The following is a 21,149-nucleotide window of genomic DNA, read 5'->3' as shown; positions in this document are numbered from 1 at the left end:
AGACAAATTAACTATATTTGCCTTTTGGATAATTAGCTGTAAATTCGAGGCAGGGTAGCTTATTCTGTTTTTTTTCTGATTTCTCTCAATATGTCTACACAAGAGCTGTCAGTCAATACATCGAGAACAAAGTAACTGGCATTACTTATTTGAAAAAAGTAACTCAGATATTTCCTTCTAAATTGAAAAGTAATGCATTACTTTACATGGTTTCCTAATCATCCAAAAACAAGACAAACCTTTGGCCTCTAACGCCTGGATCGTTCTCATTCTTTTACATTTCTGTCAATATCTAAGAACTCTGCTGTTTTTACTGCAATAAAATTAAAAGGAAAGGCTTGAATAAATCCGTTTTTGAGGGGGGCAATAACCTTAATGAGAAATCTCCGGCACTTTCACGACTTTCACTTTGCAGTGCTCTGAAAGCTCTCAGCTGAGACTCTGTGAAATCTAAAGGGATTCTGGAGAGGAACCTGTGCATTCCTGACTCCTGCCTGATCCAGGTCTGCAATGACAGATCGGCCTGACAGACGGCAAGCTTGGGGATGCCAATCGTGAACATGCACATAAACAAATGCCTCCAATTAATTTCCATCGCCGTCAAACTCTTCAGTATTCAATCCCAGGTGGGACGAGCATGACAGTAGTTTGAAATGGGCTGACAAACAGAGAAGTGCAGATAGTGAGTGTAGGATGGATCACCTTCCCCTGACTGTCAGACACCTTCAGCCATAATGCAGGTATCCATCCAGTGACAAAGGAGTCAAAATCTAAAAAAGCCGCTACAGTAAAAGTGAAAGGCGAAGGAGATATATAATTGCACAAAATGGACACATTTCAACTGACCATCTTAAATGTTATTACAAATCATAGGAAGTGCATTACTTCAGCCTGCAAATATCATAGAGAACACATTTACACAGGAAGTGGAGAGACATTTACTGATTAGTCATTGTGAGCCACATCATTAGGCCTACTTCTCAAAATATGGCTAAAGCAAATGGTTACTAGGCAAGTAAAGTGCACCAGTTATGTGATTATAATTTTATTAAAATATTATTAAAATAATAATACATAAGTAAAAAGACATACTAATTCACAACTAATTGGACAATTAACTATTTTTTATATTAAATATCACAACAGTCATTAATCAATAAAATTTAGGGTTTAAATAAATAAATAAACTAGGCAAGTGTACTAGTTTAAAGCGCAAAAGTTATGATTTTAATTTAAATAAAAATAAAAATAATATTTAAATAATACAATTTTACAGTAAGACGACACACTTTAGCCCAATCGTTGTTTTATATTAAACTTCACAACAATCATTCATCACATAATCTAGGGAAGTAAATAAACGAATGAATAAATAAATACTAGTCAAGTGTACAAGTAATGCAATAGATATGTGATTATAATTGTAATGGGGGAAAAAAGACAGTAAAAAGACACCTGCTGTAAATTAATCTAAATAATTTTTATATTAAACATCACAACAGTCATGAATTGTAGGGATAAATAAAGTATAGCAGATTATACTGTAATTTATTGAATATGGAGTCTATTATACAGGTGTACAGGGAGGAGTGAAGAACACAGAGGAACCCCTGATTGCCTGGGTAGCAGGTGATTTGCTTACTGAAATGTTCAAATCTTTAATCATCTCATTCGTAGAGATGCTGTCAGACTCTAGACCACAGGATGGAGAAGTATCAATTTTGGCATGAAGACAAATGTAATAGAACACACTTCAGCACTTCAGGGAGATGAAAGGAGCAGACTCCAAACTACCTGAAACGACTTCAAATGCTTCCTTTGCCACTTTAAAAAAAAGCAAAACACCCTCTGAAAATCCATCATCCTAAATTTAGGTTATAAAATAGCACAGTGACCAGCAGAATGACTGAATTCTGTGAATTTATTTTTCAGTTTCCATCAAGTACCATTATGGACCAATCTGCAAATAAACCCAGCTGAGCCATCATACATGGCGAGACCAGACAATTTCTTTTCCACTGTCAAATTAAAGAAATATTTAACCTAATAATGAAAGTATAATTACCCTCAGGCCATCCAAAATGTAGATCAGTTTGTTTCTGCATCAGACAAAGTTATATTACGGATTGAAGTTAAAAATGTCTTGATGGATTTGTTTATTATAAACATGCAGCTTTTCGCTTTACAAGATGTTAACTGATGGAATGGAGTCATGAGGATTTCTTCTGGATTATTGTGATGTTTTTATCAGCTGTTTGGACTCTCATTCTGATGGCACCCATTCACTGCAGAAGATCCATTACTCAGCAAGTGATGCTACATTTCTCCAAATCTGTTCTGATGAATGAACAAATTAATTTACATCTTGGATGGCTTGATTGTGAGTAAAATGTTATTTTCTAGGTAAACTATTCTTTTAAACTTTGCTTTCAATTCCTTTAAGCATTTGAATGCATTTTCACAGAAAAAAAGAACATTCTTCTCTGATTAATTCACACATGTTGCTCCAAACCAGTATGACTTTCTTTCTTCTGTGAAGCACAAAATAAGATGCTAGGCAGGGGCATTTCCCAAAAGCAACTATGGTCGTAAGTTCCATCATTACCAATAGAGTTCAATGGAATTAATGACCATAGTTAGCTAACTATGCTTTTGGGAAACGCACTGCAAAATGGATGCTAATATCCCTTCAACAAACATAAACATGCACTGATGTGCTGTCAATATCCAAAATTAACAAAAAAATTGCTACTTAATTATTCAACATGACTCACTCACTACAAGTCTTCTAAAGTCACATGGCAGCTTTGTTAAGCATTTAGCATATTCACCCCCCCCCCCCCAAAAGACCTTTTAACTTAAAATCTGTCACAATGCGATTATTCACAACATGAATAACCAAGACATTTGTCATCACTGTCGTCAAACCTGTGGTGCAATGTGCTTTTTTAGACACCATATTTGAACTGAACTTGTTGGAAGATTTGAGAGTTGTTGCTGATGGCAAGATTTTCCTCAAACGGCTTCATCATTTTGGTGTACTCCTTTCACGAAGCTATTGCATCACATCAGAGGACTAGAGAATATAATGCATGAGTCATACAGAATGATTTTATGGTGCATTTTTGTTATTTTTGGAGCTCAAAAGCCCCAGTCCTTTTATGAAAAGCACTCTGGGCATTCCAGCGATATAACTGCTTTTGTGTCTCACGGAAGAAAGAAACTCATATGGGTTTGCAATAACATGAAGGTAAGCAAATGAACAGAATTTTCATTTTCAGCTGGACTAATCCTTTAATACTTTTCTAATGCAACAAACAGTGTATGTACAAGTGTCATAATAAAGTATACATTAGATAACGCTCTGGAGCTATTTAGCCTGGAGCAAGTTTTCAATTATGTAGCTCTCGACTGCCTTCATGCTTATCTGAGCTCCATTTTAATGCCATTCTCTCTATTTCGCCTTGATATCTCAACACCTCATAAAACTCTAATAGGCAATCAATGACATGGTAAAAATGTCATAGCGCTTTTCACAAATTCAGGTTCTACAATTAATGCACCCCATTAATACACTGACTTTTCAGGGTTATTATTTGACAAGGCAAGATCTCTTTCGGGAGCACTAACTCTGAACATTTGCCTGATGGCAGGTTGTTTAAAAGGCTCACATAATAGACGGATTAAGCGAGAAAGATAAGAAACAGAAAGAGTGACTGGGACAGCTGAAGAACTGCCAGAAAGACTCCAGGGGACAGAGAGATACAGACAAGAGAATAAAGACACAGGCAAGAAGAAAGAGACAGACGGTAGGGGCAGTAAGACATCTGAACCTATGCCAGATGGGCTCATCTCCTCAGTGTTACCTGCTTAGCAACACAGAGCTCAGGAAATCTCCACGGTAACTGAATTGTTCCGTACCTGAGCTCCATAAATCCTCACAGAAATGCTCAGAAAGGACCGATTTCCCTGTGAAAAGTCTATAATCTAGGGCAGAAGACTCTGGAGCCAGAGGTTCCCTGGGCTCCCTGTGCATTTTATGACTTGAAGGTCACATCTTCAGCTACAATAGTGTTTCTAAGGATCCTGGAGAACAGCGACATTTTGGATGTTTTCAATACCTAAAATAACCAATTTAGGTCATAGAGTCTAACCTAATGAACTAGAATCAGGTGTACTGCAAACTGGAAAACATGCTCCAATTCTTTCGTACTTTCAGCCAAGACATCTATTCAGTTTTCTCCTTAGAAATTAATGGGTAACTATGGTAACTGAGATTTTTATATACCATGAATATTTCTCAGTTAATTTGTTCAACAGCATGCATAAATTATATATAGACAGACACTACATAGAGCACATATATCCATTGTTAGAATTGTAAATCTAAACTCAATATCAGCCATGTCAGTTTTAATCTATGATCATGCCTTCACTTCTTTATTCAGCTCAGTGTGATGTTAGTCCTCCATTAATCACTCACAGTAAATTAATATATGCAGACTTTCTGCATCAGTTCGGCTGGAGGCCAACAGTGCATCATAAAATCCTATATAAAGTCAGAAAATCAGAAACCGTGACTGTGTGGAAAGTTTGCAATTGTAATCAACCATTATATTCATCACCATATGATGGTTATTACTGTCTATTTATGATAATAAAACAACTCACATTTGAATTCTTAAGCAACGATACACACAAAAATAGGCTTCAATTAACCAAAAAAGGGGTCTTGAGCCATGTGAAATCCTGTAAAACTGAGGAAGAACTGCATGCTCATTGAAGTCTCTTAAAGTTGTCAAAATTAATTATGCTCTCGATTTTTACTTTTACTTTTGCCTTTGCAATACTAATGTGGTGTCATAATTCACTTCTTTGAAGTAGTGTCCAAAGTTTTAAATATGTCAAAAACCCAGATCATTCTTTGTTACTTAAGTTTGAGATTCACTCAGAGATTAAACTCACCAAAAACAGTCCGGGCCGGAACAGACTCTCGGTTCAGCCAGAAGGACACTTGGGACAGGATGACGGTCATGATGCATGGCAGGTAGGTTTGAATCACAAAATAACCGATCTTCCTCTTCAGGTGGAAGTGGGCCGTCATCACAGTGTACTCACCTGTGAGGAAAAAAGAGGGGTGTCAGTCCAAAATTAGTCTAAAATTGGCTTTGTTGGGTAAATGACACCAACTGACAGGTATCTTTTGCATTCTCAAAAAAAAAACATGGTTTAATTCATAATATAAATGCAACATTAATGAGTAAGTAATGTGAGAGATTCAAGTCAGATATACATGTGGTTTACTTATAAAGCTTTGTGACTTCTGACAACTTTTATCTTATTGGAAAATTCATCCATTAGATGTTTATCTAGCCTACAAATATTTCTCTAAAAATAAATAGCATATATTTACATGAAATTATATGTTCACAAAGAAATTGTCCCATTTGAGGAATAGTTCTCCCCAAAACAAAAAAGTACTCATATACTCTTCCTCATTAGTTTTTTTTTTTCATGTACAGATTGCAGATTACATCACTTGCTCACCAATTGATCTTCTGCAGTGAATGGGTGCCGTTACAATAAGAGTCCAAACAGCTGATAAAAACATAAAATTCACAAGTAATCCACACACAATAACTACAGTGTGCATTTAGTTCCCAAGGAAGCAGAATGCGTGAATTGAAAGGATTTCTCAATGAAAGCTTAGTTCGTGCCATTCCTATTCTTGAGGGATGTGGGCTGAGTTTTTGCATGGAATGCTGTCTTCTCTATGAGCAAGCTGGATGTGCTAGGTATGATATATTCACAAGACTGACTATGAGAGACAGGAAGGAACTTCTTCCTTTCTGCTGTCTCCTGAGGGATAGCAGTTAATGTTTGCACAAGCACGTTCAGTTTTCAAAGGGGTTAAAGGCACTCATAGTGATTCATTGGCATCTGTTCTCAGGTGATTCTTTAAAGAGTAATAGAATCTGTCGTTTGAAATAGCATGTTTTGAGGTTAAATGCACGCTTTGCGTGATGCAGTCACAGTAATTGGTTCCACTCAGGCTTGGTTCTCTCTTGGCACAGACGAGTCAAAAATTTTTCATATTTTGGCTCCTTGTTCTTAATGTGCCAAGTTCTGAGTAATAAGGGACAGAAATGTGCTGTAGTTAGGTAGAAGCCTAAGTTGTTAGGCTCTCTGTGAGCCTTCTTTTCTACAGTGAGTTAAACCTCCCACTTTAGAGGGTTACCTTTTTTGAGGCTTTCACTCCTTAGAGCTCCGCTACAAAAGCTATTGTGAGTTATACAGTAGGCTCTCTGTGAACATCCTTTGTAAATGCCTTCTCTAAAATCCATGCTTATGGTAAGACCATGCGCTATTGTTTCATGCCTTCTCTAAAATCCATGTTCATGGTAAGGTCACGTGCCGAGTGCTTTGTTGCTCTTAATTAGAGTAGGTCTGCCAAGTTGACTAGGTTATCTGTGAGCCACTGATGATACACGGGGCGACTTTTTTAACAGTGTTGCTGGGCAACTTTGGTTAATGTTGCTGTCAATGGGCAATCAGGTGAGAAACAGGGCCCATGACTAATCTAAAATATTAACACTGCTCCAAAAAAGTTGCATGGCAAAATTGCTCAAAAAGTTCACCCGTGTATCATCAGCCTTAGACCTCTTCTTGCTGGAGAGAGTTATCTTACTGAGGACTGACCGTAGGATATCGTTAGTCTCCTCTTGACTTTAGAGAGTCGTCATGCTGAAGCTTTCATTTCCAGAGCTCAGTTTGCATTTGCTATGTGAGCCTCCTTGGCCATTGTGAGCTTCATCAAGGCCTCCTCTCGTTTGAGAGAGTTAGCTTTATTAAGGCCTACACTCTCCAGTGGTCTGCTAAGACATCATTTTGCAGGTTGTAGGCTCTCTGTGAGCCTCCCTGCACAGTATCCTATGCGTTAAGGGTGTAGTTAGACTTCCTCTCATTTTAGAAATTTGTCATGCTGAAAACTCCATTTCTAGAGTTCTGCCATCTACTGTGAGTGTCATCAGGCCTTCTCTCACAACAGAGAGTTATCTTCATTGAGTCCTCCACTCGCCAGAGTTCTAATAGGACAGCATCTGTGAGTTGGAAGCTCTCTGTGAGTCTCCTTACATGATATTCCGAATGCTGGGCATAGAGAGTGGTGTTGGATACTCAGAAGCGAAGACCAGGAGACTCTTGGGTAATCTTCAGCAGAATTCTTTAATGAGAATGCTCTGCGTGGCGCTGTAGTCATCAAAAGTCTAACTAGTCCTTAATACTTTGTAGTTTATATACATTTCAAGGAGGGGGGATACATAGAGGTGGAGACAATTTAAACAAGGCATGAAAATGCAATACAAGGATCGGCCTGATACTGGCCATCTTCCCATCTTTGATCTTGTCAGCATAACAGTGTCATTTTTAATACAGAGGTGCCTGACAGTATCACCCATACCTTCACATTATCATAGAAACAAAGGCACAGCTGTGCCTTGAGTTTAGCAGGCACCTTTATCTTGGGACCTTGCCCAATCATCAGGAAGTGCATGAAGACAAAAGGTTAATGTCTCAGACACTTGATTTTCCCGATTTGATCTTCTTGGATGACAGCTTTATTACCCCAAAATGTCTACTATTATATTGGAACCTAAATTTAACATTTTATAAATTTGTAATCCCACAATGGTCATGCTGAGGCTTCTGCTCCTAGAGCTCGACTAGGCAGTAGGGTAGTATGCTAGGATGTTAAGCTCTCTGGGAGCCTCCTTGGCTACTGGCCTTAGTATGGTGTGTTGCCTTTTTGTGCTAGTTAGCTCTTAATATTAGGCTTTCTGTGAACCTCCTTGGATGCTGGCCTGAATAAAAATGTACTTAGGCTTCCACTCTCCTGTTAAGGCCTCCGTTCTTGAGAAGCTCCGGTCTATGGTTAGGTTGCTTGTGCAGGGGGGAGGACTCCTTTGGGTCTTCTACTTAGCTCAGCCAATAAAGCACTATTCCCTTCAGCATGGCGGCAAGGGTATACCATTCCCCATAGCGCCCTCTAGGGGATGCATCATGATACCCATTCGAAATGGACCATCTCAGGTTACGCATATACCCATGTTTTCATGATCACTAAGAAATATGTATGGCTGATGAATTTCTGCAACTCACTCACCATCAGAAAGTGCAGACAAAATTCAAATTTTTGATCCTGATGGGAAACCTTAAGAAAAGAGTGTGCAAAATGGGAGCAGGTGAAGAAGTGGCACTCTGTAAACAGAACATCAAAGAGCAGGATTATGAAACGCATATTGCAACTGGGGTTATTCTGAAAGAGCTGATGTCACAAAGCAGGGGAGGAAAAGATAAATGTAATTATAAGCTGGGAGCTCTTTGAGGCATCCCACAATTACACCTAATCTCATGAAGCCCTGGATGAAGAGATCAGGTCAGTATGCAGCGAATCTACAGTTTGTTACTGAGCAAAATGGCATAAAGAGAGAAAATCTCCTTGACATAATCATGAGGTTTTTAACCTCATTATCACACAGCATTATCCCAACCACATAAAAAGACACAGAAATGTGGCAAGCCGCCTGGAAATGGAGAATCTCTACCGGCAAGCGGCCCACAAGACAGAGAGAGTGAGAGAGATGGAAGGCATAACCTGAAAGATGGAGGAAGACATTGGTTGCCCATGGCAACAGAAGAGAGAAATCTATCTGGTGCCTTTGAATCTTGTGGAGGATGCCACACTGGTGCCATTTGGCAAAAGGGGGGATCTCCTCATCCTTTCTGCAGCGGAAGCACAGACAGATTTTAGCCAGCTCTAATCCTGTAAAACCCACTTTTTTCTTTTCTTGTTCAAGTGCACACGGTATCCATTTGGAGTTCCTCCTTTCACAAGCACCAGTTAGCTCAGCACGAAGCTGTGGGTGGGGGGGTGGGGGGGGGGTTTAAGCACAGATGAGGCTGAGCCACATCTGATTTAATTTAATTAACAGCAGTCCACTGGAGAAACAGCATGATGAAATGTAAATGAGTGAACAGAGAGACACAAAAAAGAAAGTGAGAGTTCAGGCCTGTATGTGTGTGAGAATGTGTCTCTACTGGCTAAAAAGATGAGTATTTTAAGAGACTGTATTGCAGAGAAAGAAATAGCTCTTTGAAAACCTGGAGTGCTGTCTACTTTAAATTTACAGGATTTTAAAAGGATTTTAAAGTATCATACAGACCACACTTGACATGAAGACTGGTCCAAATTATAGGCACCAACCTGGCTGGCTTCTTGTATACCACATTGTATACAAAAATAAATTAAACATAAATAAAAAAAAATAATTAAAAAAAGAGAACTCATTAAAGTATTATAAATATAAGATTTAAACCTTACACTAAAGAAAAGTTGGAAAAATTTGTTGAATCACTAAAATTACTATTTGAGAAAAAACAAAACGAAAACTGAAATAACAATAAATGAATCCTAAATAGTAATATCAAATAATAATAATAATTATTATAAAAATGACATAAGCAGATAAAATGACACAAAAAATGTACTAAAATCAAAACAGAAACCGAAAAAAAAAAAGAAACACTAAAGCTGAAATAAGTACATGTTAGATGAAAAATGAAAATCACAAATATTGCCTTGGCAGCTAAAATAAGTTTAAACTGAAGCACTAAAATTACTTACTGGATATAAATAAAAATGGAAACTGAAATAAAACAAACAAAATAAAAAAACAAATGAAAATGACAAAATATAAAAATTAAAGATAAAATAAAAATAAGTTGCACGTGAAATTAACTGAAGTAAGTTCAAGAACTAAAATGACTTAATTTAAATAAATAAAAAATAAAATTGAACTAAAACTAGACTGAAATAAAATAAATGAATCCAAAATAAGAAATAATAATAAAAAAAAGTAATACAAATGACTAATTAAACTAAATAAATTAAAATAAAATGAACTGAAACTTAATTGATAATATAAAAATAAAAGCTAAATAAAATTATTTTATAAAAACTATTATAATATATACATAATAGTAAAATAATTATCCTGCAAGGAGATTTGCAGTCCCAGAATGCATTGCGACAAGCTCATTGAAAAAATAAATAAATAAAAAAGTCCAAGATGGTGGTTTAGCTGAGAGAAATGTTAAATATATTTACTTCAGTACGTATAAAAAAAGGTAAATAAAACACTATTTGTGCTTTATATTATGCATATTAGTGTGTGTTGTTAGCTTAGCAACACGCTAATGTCAGTATCTACTGGAATCAATTGTGTGTTCAAATAGGTTTAGTCTATGCAGATTGTTCCAAATCATTCTCTTATGAGGTCCCATTTTAGTGAGGGTTTTGCCTATGTAGGCACTATAAAGCGATGGAGCTCACCAGGTTTTGTAACAGAGCTAGGCTAGCGCGTGTGCACCGGTGGCGCCAGGGGGGGTCTTGGGGGGTCTCAAGACCCTGCCAAAAAACGCCTTGACTCCTCATTTGACCCCCCACCCTCTTCCTGATTAAAAAATATATATCCGGGATAAATATTAAAAAAATGTTTCTCTTCAAACTACACAGAACAATAATAATAAATAATTATTTCGACATTTATACGTACACTGAACCGAGAACAGTTTCTGTCAGAAGCGTCCGATTCGAGAACAGAGGAGCTGATGATACTGCGCAAGTGTGATTCAGCGTGAAGAACTGATTCTGTGCTAATGTTATGAGCGCGGGTAAACTGAAGGCTTGAATGAAGGGCAGTCATCGCCAATGATATTACATTGGGTGCAAAAGAACCGGTGAACCGTTTTTTTTTTTTTTCAACTGGTTTTTTTGATCGAGCTGCCCGAAAGAACTGGTTCACTTGAGCACCTGCTCCTTTGCCCCTTAAGTGCCCTTTTGTCAAAGCAAAATTTTCTAGAATATTTTTGTAATAACATTCCCTTTTGTGAATGTCTGCCCACAATTTATTAATAATAATTTAGCCGTAAATAAAATGACCAACATGATGACCTTTCACCTGACGACGACGACCTCATCCTACCGGGATTTCTACAATAGCAACAGTGTTTACAACAGCAAGACCACTTTAGCCTGTAAACTCAATAATATCTCTCTGGAAAATAAATGTACAAATATCAATGTCAATAAAAAATGCATAATATACATGACATCAAAGTGCAGTGTGAAGGATATGAATAACAAATGTAGCCTGTCATTTGTTTACATTGCGAAGGTGTTCAGTTTTAGACAACAACAACTACAACAGTAATAATAATATTAATCACTATATTCCAATGTATCAGTTTTTTAATGTTTTGTATCAATATTTAAGGTGGACTTATTGATTAGGTGCAAGAGATATAGATTAATGCTGAAATAGTAAATTGAGCCTTGTTCCTAGATGGACAGAGAGTGGAAAGTAATAGATCAAATGAGGAGATGGAGATAGAGGAAGAAAAAGAGGGAAATGTAGAGGCACAAGTGACAAAGAGAGCAGGTAACAGCAAGTCAGGATACAGAGGCTGGTGAGAAAGAGGAAAATGTAGAGGCATGAGTGTTTTCTATAGTTTTTATTATAACCGCTGTTCTTAATTAACAGAAAAGAAAAAGCCATTAGGTTGGGACAATTTAAGACATTTCAGTTTCTAATCCCAGAGCTGCTATTATTTTAAACTTAAAATTGTCTTTTGTTTCTTTTTCAAAACTGCATCAAAGCATTTGCTGCTATATCAATACATAACCATCCATATCGATACGCGAATCAGCAAGGAATGCATCACAATATATTGCTGTATTGATATTTTGAACAGTGCCATTTAAAGCCTTGTTCCATGTGCCCCTTTTATACTGTGAGCACCTGCCCCTACAAAGGTCCCTGCACGGCCCTGTTCAGAGGGAGTGTCAGCCACGTTAAAAAAGTTAACCGCTTAAGTAATTTGTGGATTAATGTGTATTGGAGACGCGAACTACGCTACGCTTGACACAATGACTCTCATTAATAAGAATCCTGACCTCACCTTGACCTGAAGACCAACACAGGTGTTTTTTTTTTTTTTTTTACACATCATTTAATGAAACAAAGAAATGGCCCTCTGAGACACGACTATGTGGTGGGTCTTTAAAAAGGGCTGTGAAACAGCAATGAAACATCTGCTGAAATCTGTCTTCAAACACAATGTTATGCTCTCAACAGCATTCAATGTACAATATATTATACTGAAAAACGTTTGTCCTTAATATTTCATAATTTTTTACTTAGAAATATCTAAACATTCTTAAACCAAGACACATTTAAACAAAATCTTGTTTTGCTGAAAAAAATTATCAAAAATAAGTCAAAATTAAGTTTATGCATAAAAACAATATTTGTTGTAAGAAAACAAGCTCGTTTAAATTAAGTTTATTTTTCTTACCCCATTGACTAATTTTTTGTAAACACTTTTAATCAGGGCTCCTATAAAGTTAGTTAATTCATTAATTATTGATTTAAGGATGCTTAGATATTTGCACTGAAAAAAAAAGTAAAACTAATACTAAATAAGAAAATGTTTGCAGTGTGAAAATAGCAAATTATTGTGGTCAACACGGTGATGCTGCCTGGGATCCAGATGTCTCAACTCCTCAGCATGATGTCACTGACAGTATGCCAGCATTTGATCTTTCCCATTCTCTCTCTGTCTCACATTTTCCATCTTTTCGTGCTGGGGAAACTCAGCTTCTTTGATGAAACTATCCCCATCAAGCATGTTTGCCAGTAATGATCTCACAAAAACACACAGATCTCAGTGTGTGAACATCATGATAGACAGAAAATGGGTGAACAAAACTGATAGGGGGCAAAGCAGTAGTTCACCTAAAAATAAACAAATGTCATTGTCATGTCATTTCAAACCCATGTCTGTGGTGTTGTCTTGTCATTTTTAAAATTCAATTACATTTTACCATTAAGGTTTTAGAAGACATTGGGTTGAGTGAATAACAAGAGAATGATAATTTTTGGGTGAAGTAGACCTTGAACATTTGCTTTGTACAAGTGAATATCCTGAAAAGGAAAAGGGCACACTTTAACCACTAACCAATATTTATTTATTTATTTAAATGTATTATAAGTATACACACATTATACAGTAAATTAAGAAAATATCTTCTGTCCAAAAGTCCTACAGTGAATTAGGGTTTTCATTTTTGGGCAAACTATGATAACGATGAATGCACACTTGGTGTTGTATAACAATGAGTGAATCTTTTTTCCTGGCCATATTTCACCCCAAAAATCAGGAAAGGAAATACTTGAAATAATATTTTTCTTAAAGAAACATGAAACCTATTTTTAGGACAATTAATTTATGATATTATTTTCGTGTGAGTTCAAGCAGTTTGTTACATTAATGAGAATCTAATGAGAAATTCCACTGAGAATAATGAGAATTACAAAACAAAACAAAAAAACAAATAAAAACATTGCTGGTAAAATGTCCAGAAGTATTACACTAATGAGAATAATGGGAGGGGCGGGGGGTTAATTATCATGAAAATAATGTCACAATACAGCAGATCTTAAAAGGAATAGTTAAAGCCAAGACAAGCCTGAATAACACATGGGCATCACGCACCCTGACATCATGTTTAAGTTCCCTCCTTACACTGTGCCTTTCCACTGCACTTGGCTTTTGTAAACACACCCCTTCATTGCATCATTAATCAATGCACACACACACACACACAAATACACAAACCTGGAGTGATATTACTCTAAGTGTTTTCTGAGCCTGTGACCTTACTGAAGAAAGGTATTAAAAAATCCTTCAGATATATTACGAACACTTAAGTATGCAAAATATAGTGCACACTCAAGTGTAGCAGATGACCCTCTGGAGAAAAGAGCCTCAGGAGAAAAGACCCTCAGGCTCATGCATGTGTGTTTGTGCGAGTGAGTTGCTGGTTCCAGTTTGAGTACATCCACTTGCTATGTGTGATGTAAACAGAGCTTAGCAAATGGGTCTGAATGGAAGACACCAATCCCGCAGGACTTGACAAGCAAAGCCACTTCTCTGGCATAGGAATACTGTTTTAGGAAATTAAATGGAAACAGTTATCAAGTATATTTGAGCATAATGAACAGAATTAAGACTCGTCTCATTACTTTCATGCCCTCACAACATCAGATAGATCACTGATTTGATTTGAGTCAATTTGGGTTATATGTGCATCTACTTTCACTGTACAATTCATTCTAAAAACAGCTTGTTCAGCAAGATTATTTTAAAATGGTTGCTTTTCAAGATACAAGATAGTTTAAGCTTAAAAACGCACACCTGGTGGCAATGCTGAGAATGCATTTGATTAAAAATCTCCAAAATCCCCAAAAAATCCAGTATAAAGCAGCAAACTGTTTTCAACACTGATAATTTTAAGAAATGTTTTTAAGCACCAAATCAGCATACTAGAATTATTTCTGAAGGCGAAATTTCAGCTTTGCCATCACTGGATTAAATTACATTTAAAAATATATTAAAATTGAATATGCAAACCAGCAAAAGATGAAGCAAATGTGTAGGCTTACTAGAAAATTTATATACTGTATATCAAAGTTGATTATTAGCCTACTCTTGACAGAGAGATGGTGTGGTTTTTGAGAGATGGCAAAGCGGCTGTTTGATTGGTGTTTGCCCTGTGCTTATTCCATTAATTTGTGTATCATATCATTCAAGGTTTGAATCACTGACATTAAAATATACACAAATAGTATATTGTACTGTATATGATGTAGTATTTTAGTTGATATTCTCTGATTTCTGGGAGATGCACATAGAGGCAAAAGCAATGCAGTTGTATGATTCTCATTTTATTCATAAACTTCCATTCACTTCGCACACTTATTATAGAATATTGACTTAAGAGGTTTATGTATAATATCGCGCTGATCCCTTGGCTCAGTTTTCCAGCAAATATGACGAGGGACAGTGCCAGCCTCAGCCGAATATTTTCCAGAGGAACAATTTATGTTTTTTATTTTAAAGCCATTATTTGTTCCTTTCCGAATAAGGTATTCAACTTTGAGCACACCCTTACTGTTATTACTGTGCTTTTGATCAATCGAATGTAGCCTTGGTGAGCATTAGACTTCTTACAAAAGCATAAAAAAATCTATCCTTTCAACAGTAGTGTATAGGCCTATTACTTATAGTATATCTGCCATCAGCCATTCTGCCACTTCTCTAGTTACAAGTATCCACATATTTAATCCCATATCTGTTGACGGTTACTGTTGTGCAAGAATAAAATGCTTTAATTTCTTGTACGTTTTGAGTATGCTATCCATTTGTAAAGATAATGTTATAAACCTGACATAAAGTGTGTCTTTTGGGTGTTGTTGTTGCACAGTCCTTCTGGTTTCTCTGTGCTCAACTGAAGTGGAATATCTTGTCTGGCCTCAATCTCACCCCACGTCAAGGATGTGTTCACTTTTTCTAAGCTACCAAATGCCAACACACAAAAAAAAAGCCACTGCAAACCAAAGATGTACATGAGAGAAAGAGAGAGCGACAATGAGTTTGAACCAGACGAAGTGACAGGCAGGATTTGTTGAGTCTTGCCCAGAGATAGTGTTAAAGCAGATTGCAGATTTAGCTTAACAGAACGGATGTGTGCTTGATAAACTATGATAGAATGAAGGACAAATCTGCTGTGAAATCAGGCAATCCTTATATATCCAACATGTCTGTTCATTCTTTGTGGCTTTCAGAGCTTTTGTTTGAGGACAAACTTAACCAAAAATGTAACTTCTGTCATCATTCACATGCTGCCATGTTGTTTCAAATAGATGCAATTGATTTTGGAAGAATTCCTGAAGAATCTTAGATTTTTCAATAGTATGAAACCATATCTAGCAATCTGTAAGTGTCTTGACTCACCAGTGCTGGATCTGATGGTTTCGTTCCCCACGGTTTGCCCCAGTAGGTCATACTGGTTTAATCTAGAGCTTTCCTCTTCTACCACCACCGAGTTGGATGCGTTCTTTGTCCAGGTGTACGTTACTTCTGTCGTTGTGTAAGCATCTGTAGGAATGATTTCAGTGGGGCCACAGTTAAAACTTTGCAGATGATTGTTTGAAATTTTAAACCAATGGGTATAAGAAAGCCACTCCATGCTGTTACTCACAGCTGCCAAATTTGAGAGGACAGGAGTGGAAGTCCATGGGGAAATCTTCAAGATGCATTGGACACTCAGCATGCACTGTCAACCTGTGATTTACATTCACAAACACAACTAAAGCAGACATTTAATGCCATTACCATTACTAGCAGGACTGGACATTTTCTATGTAGTTTGAGGTAAGTAATGAAGGAACTGAAAAATAAATTATTTATTTAGCAAAGATACATTAAATTGATTAAAATGAAAAAGATAGTAAAGAAATTTACACAGTTAAACACGACTCATATTTCAAATAAATGCTGTGCTTTTGAACTCATTCACCCAGTCATCAAAGAAACCTAGAAAAAAATGTATTGCGGTTTACACAGAAATATGAATCAGTACAATTGTTTTCAACATAATAATAAGACGTATTTAAGCAGCAAATCAGCATATAGCATATATATATGTGTGTGTGTGTGCGCGCGTTCTACCATATATATATAAATAATGATCACAAGGAATATTATTTAATCCTTTTTATTCATGCACCTTAAAATATATATTGTAAAATAATGCCACACAAACAAATCTTTGAATCAGAGTTTTGAATTGATTCAGTGACACAAAATAAATTTAAGTTTACAACTCAATTGTGATATTTATTTTCTCTTATCACTCTTATACACATGAAACAAGTGTTTAGCTATTTAGAAAATTTAATTGCAAAATAAAAATGTCAACAATTTAGTTCCAATTCTCACTATTAAGATGCTTATTAGCATGCATATAACTATTGTTGATTAGTACTTAAAAAGCACACGTCTTATATTGCATGCATGACCATATTTTAGATCCCTCAATCCAACACCATACCTACATTTAACAACTATCTTACTAACTTTATAAGCAGCAAATCAGGAGTTTAGATGCAAAAGTCACAATAGTGAGATAAGTTAATAGTAATTCTATATTCTCAATAATCCATCCATCCATCCATCCATCTTCTTCCGCTTATCCGGGGCCGGGTCGCGGGGGCAGCAGTCTAAGCAGAGAACCCCAGACTTCCCTCTCCCTAGACACTTCCTCCAGCTCTTCTGGGGGGACACCGAGGCGTTCCCAGGCCAGCCGGGAGACATAGTCTCTCCAGCGTGTCCTAGGTCTTCCCCGGGGTCTCCTCCCAGTGGGACGCGCCCGGAACACCTTCCCGGGAAGGCGTCCAGGAGGCATCCGGAACAGATGCCCGAGCCACCTCAGCTGACCCCTCTCGATGTGGAGGAGCAGCGGCTCTACTCTGAGCTCCTCCCGGGTGACTGAGCTTCTCACCCTATCTCTAAGGGATCGCCCAGCCACCCTGCGGAGAAAGCTCATTTCGGCCGCCTGTATCCGGGATCTTGTCCTTTCGGTCATGACCCAAAGCTCATGACCATAGGTGAGAGTAGGAACGTAGATTGACCGGTAAATCGAGAGCTTCGCCTTGCGGCTCAGCTCTTTCTTCACCACGACAGACCGGTACATCGACCGCATTACTGCAGAAGCTGCACCGATCCGTCTGTCAATCTCCCGTTCCATCCTTCCCTCACTCGTGAACAAGACCCCAAGATACTTAAACTCCTCCACTTGAGGCAGGAACTCTCCACCAACCTGAAGTGGGCAAGCCACCCTTTTCCGACTGAGGACCATGGCCTCGGATTTGGAGGTGCTGATTCTCATCCCAGCCGCTTCACACTCGGCTGCAAACCGTCCCAGTGCATGCTGAAGGTCCTGGCTTGATGGAGCCAACACGACAACATCATCCGCAAAGAGCAGAGACGAAATCGTGTTGTCACCAAACCTGACCCCCTCCGGCCCCTGGCTGCGCCTAGAAATTCTGTCCATAAAAATCATGAACAGAACCGGCGACAAAGGGCAGCCCTGCCGGAGTCCAACACGCACCGGGAACAAGTCTGACTTACTGCTGGCAATACGTACCAAGCTCCTGCTCCGGTCGTACAGGGACCGGATAGCCCTTAGCAAAGGGCCCCGGACCCCATACTCCCGGAGCACCCTCCACAGGCCGCCGCGAGGGACACAGTCGAATGCCTTCTCCAAATCCACAAAGCACATGTGGACTGGTTGGGCAAACTCCCATGAACCCTCCAGCACCCCGTAGAGGGTATAGAGCTGGTCCAGTGTTCCACGGCCTGGACGAAAACCACACTGTTCCTCCTGAATCCGAGGTTCTACTATCGGCCGGATTCTCCTCTCCAGTACCCTGGCATAGACTTTCCCAGGGAGGCTGAGAAGTGTGATCCCCCTGTAGTTGGAACACACCCTCCGGTCCCCCTTCTTAAAAAGAGGGACCACCACCCCGGTCTGCCATCCCAGAGGCACCGTCCCTGACTGCCACGCGATGCTGCAGAGGCGTGTCAGCCAAGACAGCCCCACAACATCCAGAGACTTGAGGTACTCAGGGCGGATCTCATCCACGTAGGGCGCTGCTTCCCTCTCCTGAGGCGCCGGACGGTTTGCCAGAATCTCTTCGAGGCCGACCGATAGTCCTTCTCCATGGCCTCACCGAACTCCTCCCAGGCCCGAGTTTTTGCCTCCACAACCACCCGGGCTGCAGTCCGCTTGGCCTGCCGGTACCTATCAGCTGCCTCAGGAGTCCCACAAGCCAACCAGGCCCAATAGGACTCCTTCTTCAGCTTGACGGCATCCCTTACTTCCGGTGTCCACCACCGGGTTCGGGGATTGCCGCCTCGACAGGCACCGGAGACCTTACGGCCACAGCTCCGAGCGGCCGCTTCGACAATGGAGGTGGAGAACATGGTCCACTCAGACTCAATATCTCCAGCCTCCCTCGGGATCCGGTCGAAGCTCTGCCGGAGGTGGGAGTTGAAGATCTCTCTGACAGGAGGCTCTGCCAAACGTTCCCAGCAGACCCTCACAGTACGTTTGGGTCTGCCGAGTCTGTCCAGCTTCCTCCCCCGCCATCGGATCCAACTCACCACCAGGTGGTGATCAGTTGACAGCTCCGCCCCTCTCTTCACCCGAGTGTCCAAGACATACGGCCGGAGGTCGGATGAAACGACCACAAAGTCGATCATCGACCTACGGCCTAGGGTGTCATGGTGCCACGTGTACTGATGGACACCCTTATGCTTGAACATGGTGTTCGTTATGGACAAGCTGTAACTAGCACAGAAGTCCAATAACTGAACACCACTCGGGTTCAGATCAGGGGGGCCGTTCCTCCCAATCACGCCCCTCCAGGTGTCACTGTCGTTGCCCACGTGGGCGTTGAAATCCCCTAGTAAAACGACGGAGTCCCCAGTCGGAGCACTTTCCAGCACCCCTCCCAGAGACTCCAAGAAGGCCGGGTACTCTGCACTGCCGTTCGGCCCGTAGGCACAAACGACAGTGAGAGACCTATCCCCGACCCGAAGGCGCAGGGAAGCGACCCTCTCGTTCACCGGGGTAAACTCCAACACATGGCAGCTGAGCTGGGGGGCTATAAGCAGACCCACACCAGCCCGCCGCCTCTCACCATGGGCAACTCCAGAGTGGTGAAGAGTCCATCCTCTCTCGAGGAGTGTGGTTCCAGAGCCCAAGCTGTGCGTAGAGGTGATCCCGACTATCGCTAGTCGGAACCTCTCAACCTCACGCACAATCTCGGGCTCCTTTCCCGCCAGTGAGGTGACATTCCACGTCCCTAGAGCTAGTTTCCGTGTCCAGGGATCGGGCTGTCGAGGCCCCCGCCTTCGACTGCTGCCCGATTCTCTAAGCACCGGCACCTACAGTCCCACCTATTCTCAATAATATTTTTTATATTAAATAGATTAATAATCCCCAATTACTAGTAGTCCTATAAATGCAAGATCATCACATTCATTTCTCCTCTGTTTCACTCTGTCTGCTGCATTCTATTTCTTAGTCTCTCTCTCTCTCTCTCTCTCTCACTCAGTTTGTCTCCTTTTTTTCTTCCTGCACTTCATGGCTGAGTCAGGCTCTCATTGATTTGGGAGTGGTGAAGAGCATTTGTGCTCATAGGAGAAGCTGTGAGCGAGAGAGCGATTCAGAAAAGAGAAAAAAGCAAAAGAAAATTGAGAAGGTACATGTTGGAGAGTGTCATGATGTGTTCTGGAGCGGTGTCAGGATGAACAGAGGCAAAAGCGAGTCATTATGAAAGCAGTGTTAGTTGTGTACACAACACATAACAAAATATCACAGATTCTGCTCTTCCTGTTTCATCTGCAGGTAATTAAGGAGATTGATGAGCATCTTCTCAGACTCTTGAATATGTCAATTTTAATGAGAACTGCGCTTCACTACTTCACTACGAGGAAGTCACTGGTTTTAACTAAATCGGATCCTACAAAAGTGAGTGTCACATTTCTGAAAAGAGATTGAACATCTTAATTAGTGGCTAAATCAATACGGCCGCCTGTCATACTGTGGGAGCCAGTAAGGGGTGAATTATTTTAATTCACGGGAGTACAAGGTGATTCAGGGATTTACATGAGGAATGACTCCATCTGCCACCCACAATATGAGCTAGATGGATCGTTCTACAAAAAATATAAATTCCTGATAACATTATGTGAGGAACAGATCAAAATGAAAGTCATTATTCACTGAAAATTCACTGGAGGGCAACATTTCTTTATTTTGGATATGTTCCTTGTATCAAAAAAAATAAATAAAAATAAAATAATAATAATAATAATAATAATAATTATACATTAAAATCCACAGGATTATAGGCCAGTGTCATTGTGGGTTTTGGTTCTTTTCCTGCTGTAGGCTCTAAGGATCTTTGAAATAACTAAAATAATTAGGTGAAATGATATGGACACTATTTTCCCTGAAAATAATTGCACACCTTAGTTTGATAACCAGTCACGTTCAAGCATTCAACAGCACTGTAGTATAAAAGACAATAAATATTACGTAATAGTACTTAATTACACTGACACTAGCGGACTAGAACAAAATTTCAACTTGAAACTTTAAAAGCACAGCACTTTCC

The 21,149-nt window shown here is 39.3% G+C and overlaps 1 protein-coding gene across 2 annotated transcripts in view; it reads right to left on the bottom strand.

Moving 5' to 3' along the window:
* Positions 1-21,149, bottom strand: part of LOC132113919 (gamma-aminobutyric acid receptor subunit alpha-2-like) — a 70,414-nt gene that overhangs the window by 10,949 nt on the left and 38,316 nt on the right. For both annotated transcript variants that reach the window (XM_059521977.1, XM_059521978.1), the window contains exons 6-8: positions 16,163-16,245; positions 15,916-16,059; positions 4,966-5,118 (exon numbers count right to left, since the gene is read on the bottom strand). In XM_059521977.1, the coding sequence (XP_059377960.1) occupies positions 4,966-5,118; positions 15,916-16,059; positions 16,163-16,245 (380 nt within the window). The remainder of the gene's footprint in view (positions 1-4,965; positions 5,119-15,915; positions 16,060-16,162; positions 16,246-21,149) is intronic.

Source organism: Carassius carassius, chromosome 33, assembly GCF_963082965.1.
Source record: "Carassius carassius chromosome 33, fCarCar2.1, whole genome shotgun sequence".
Classification (NCBI taxonomy): domain Eukaryota; kingdom Metazoa; phylum Chordata; class Actinopteri; order Cypriniformes; family Cyprinidae; genus Carassius; species Carassius carassius.
This window is presented reverse-complemented; position numbering and strand designations above follow the sequence as displayed.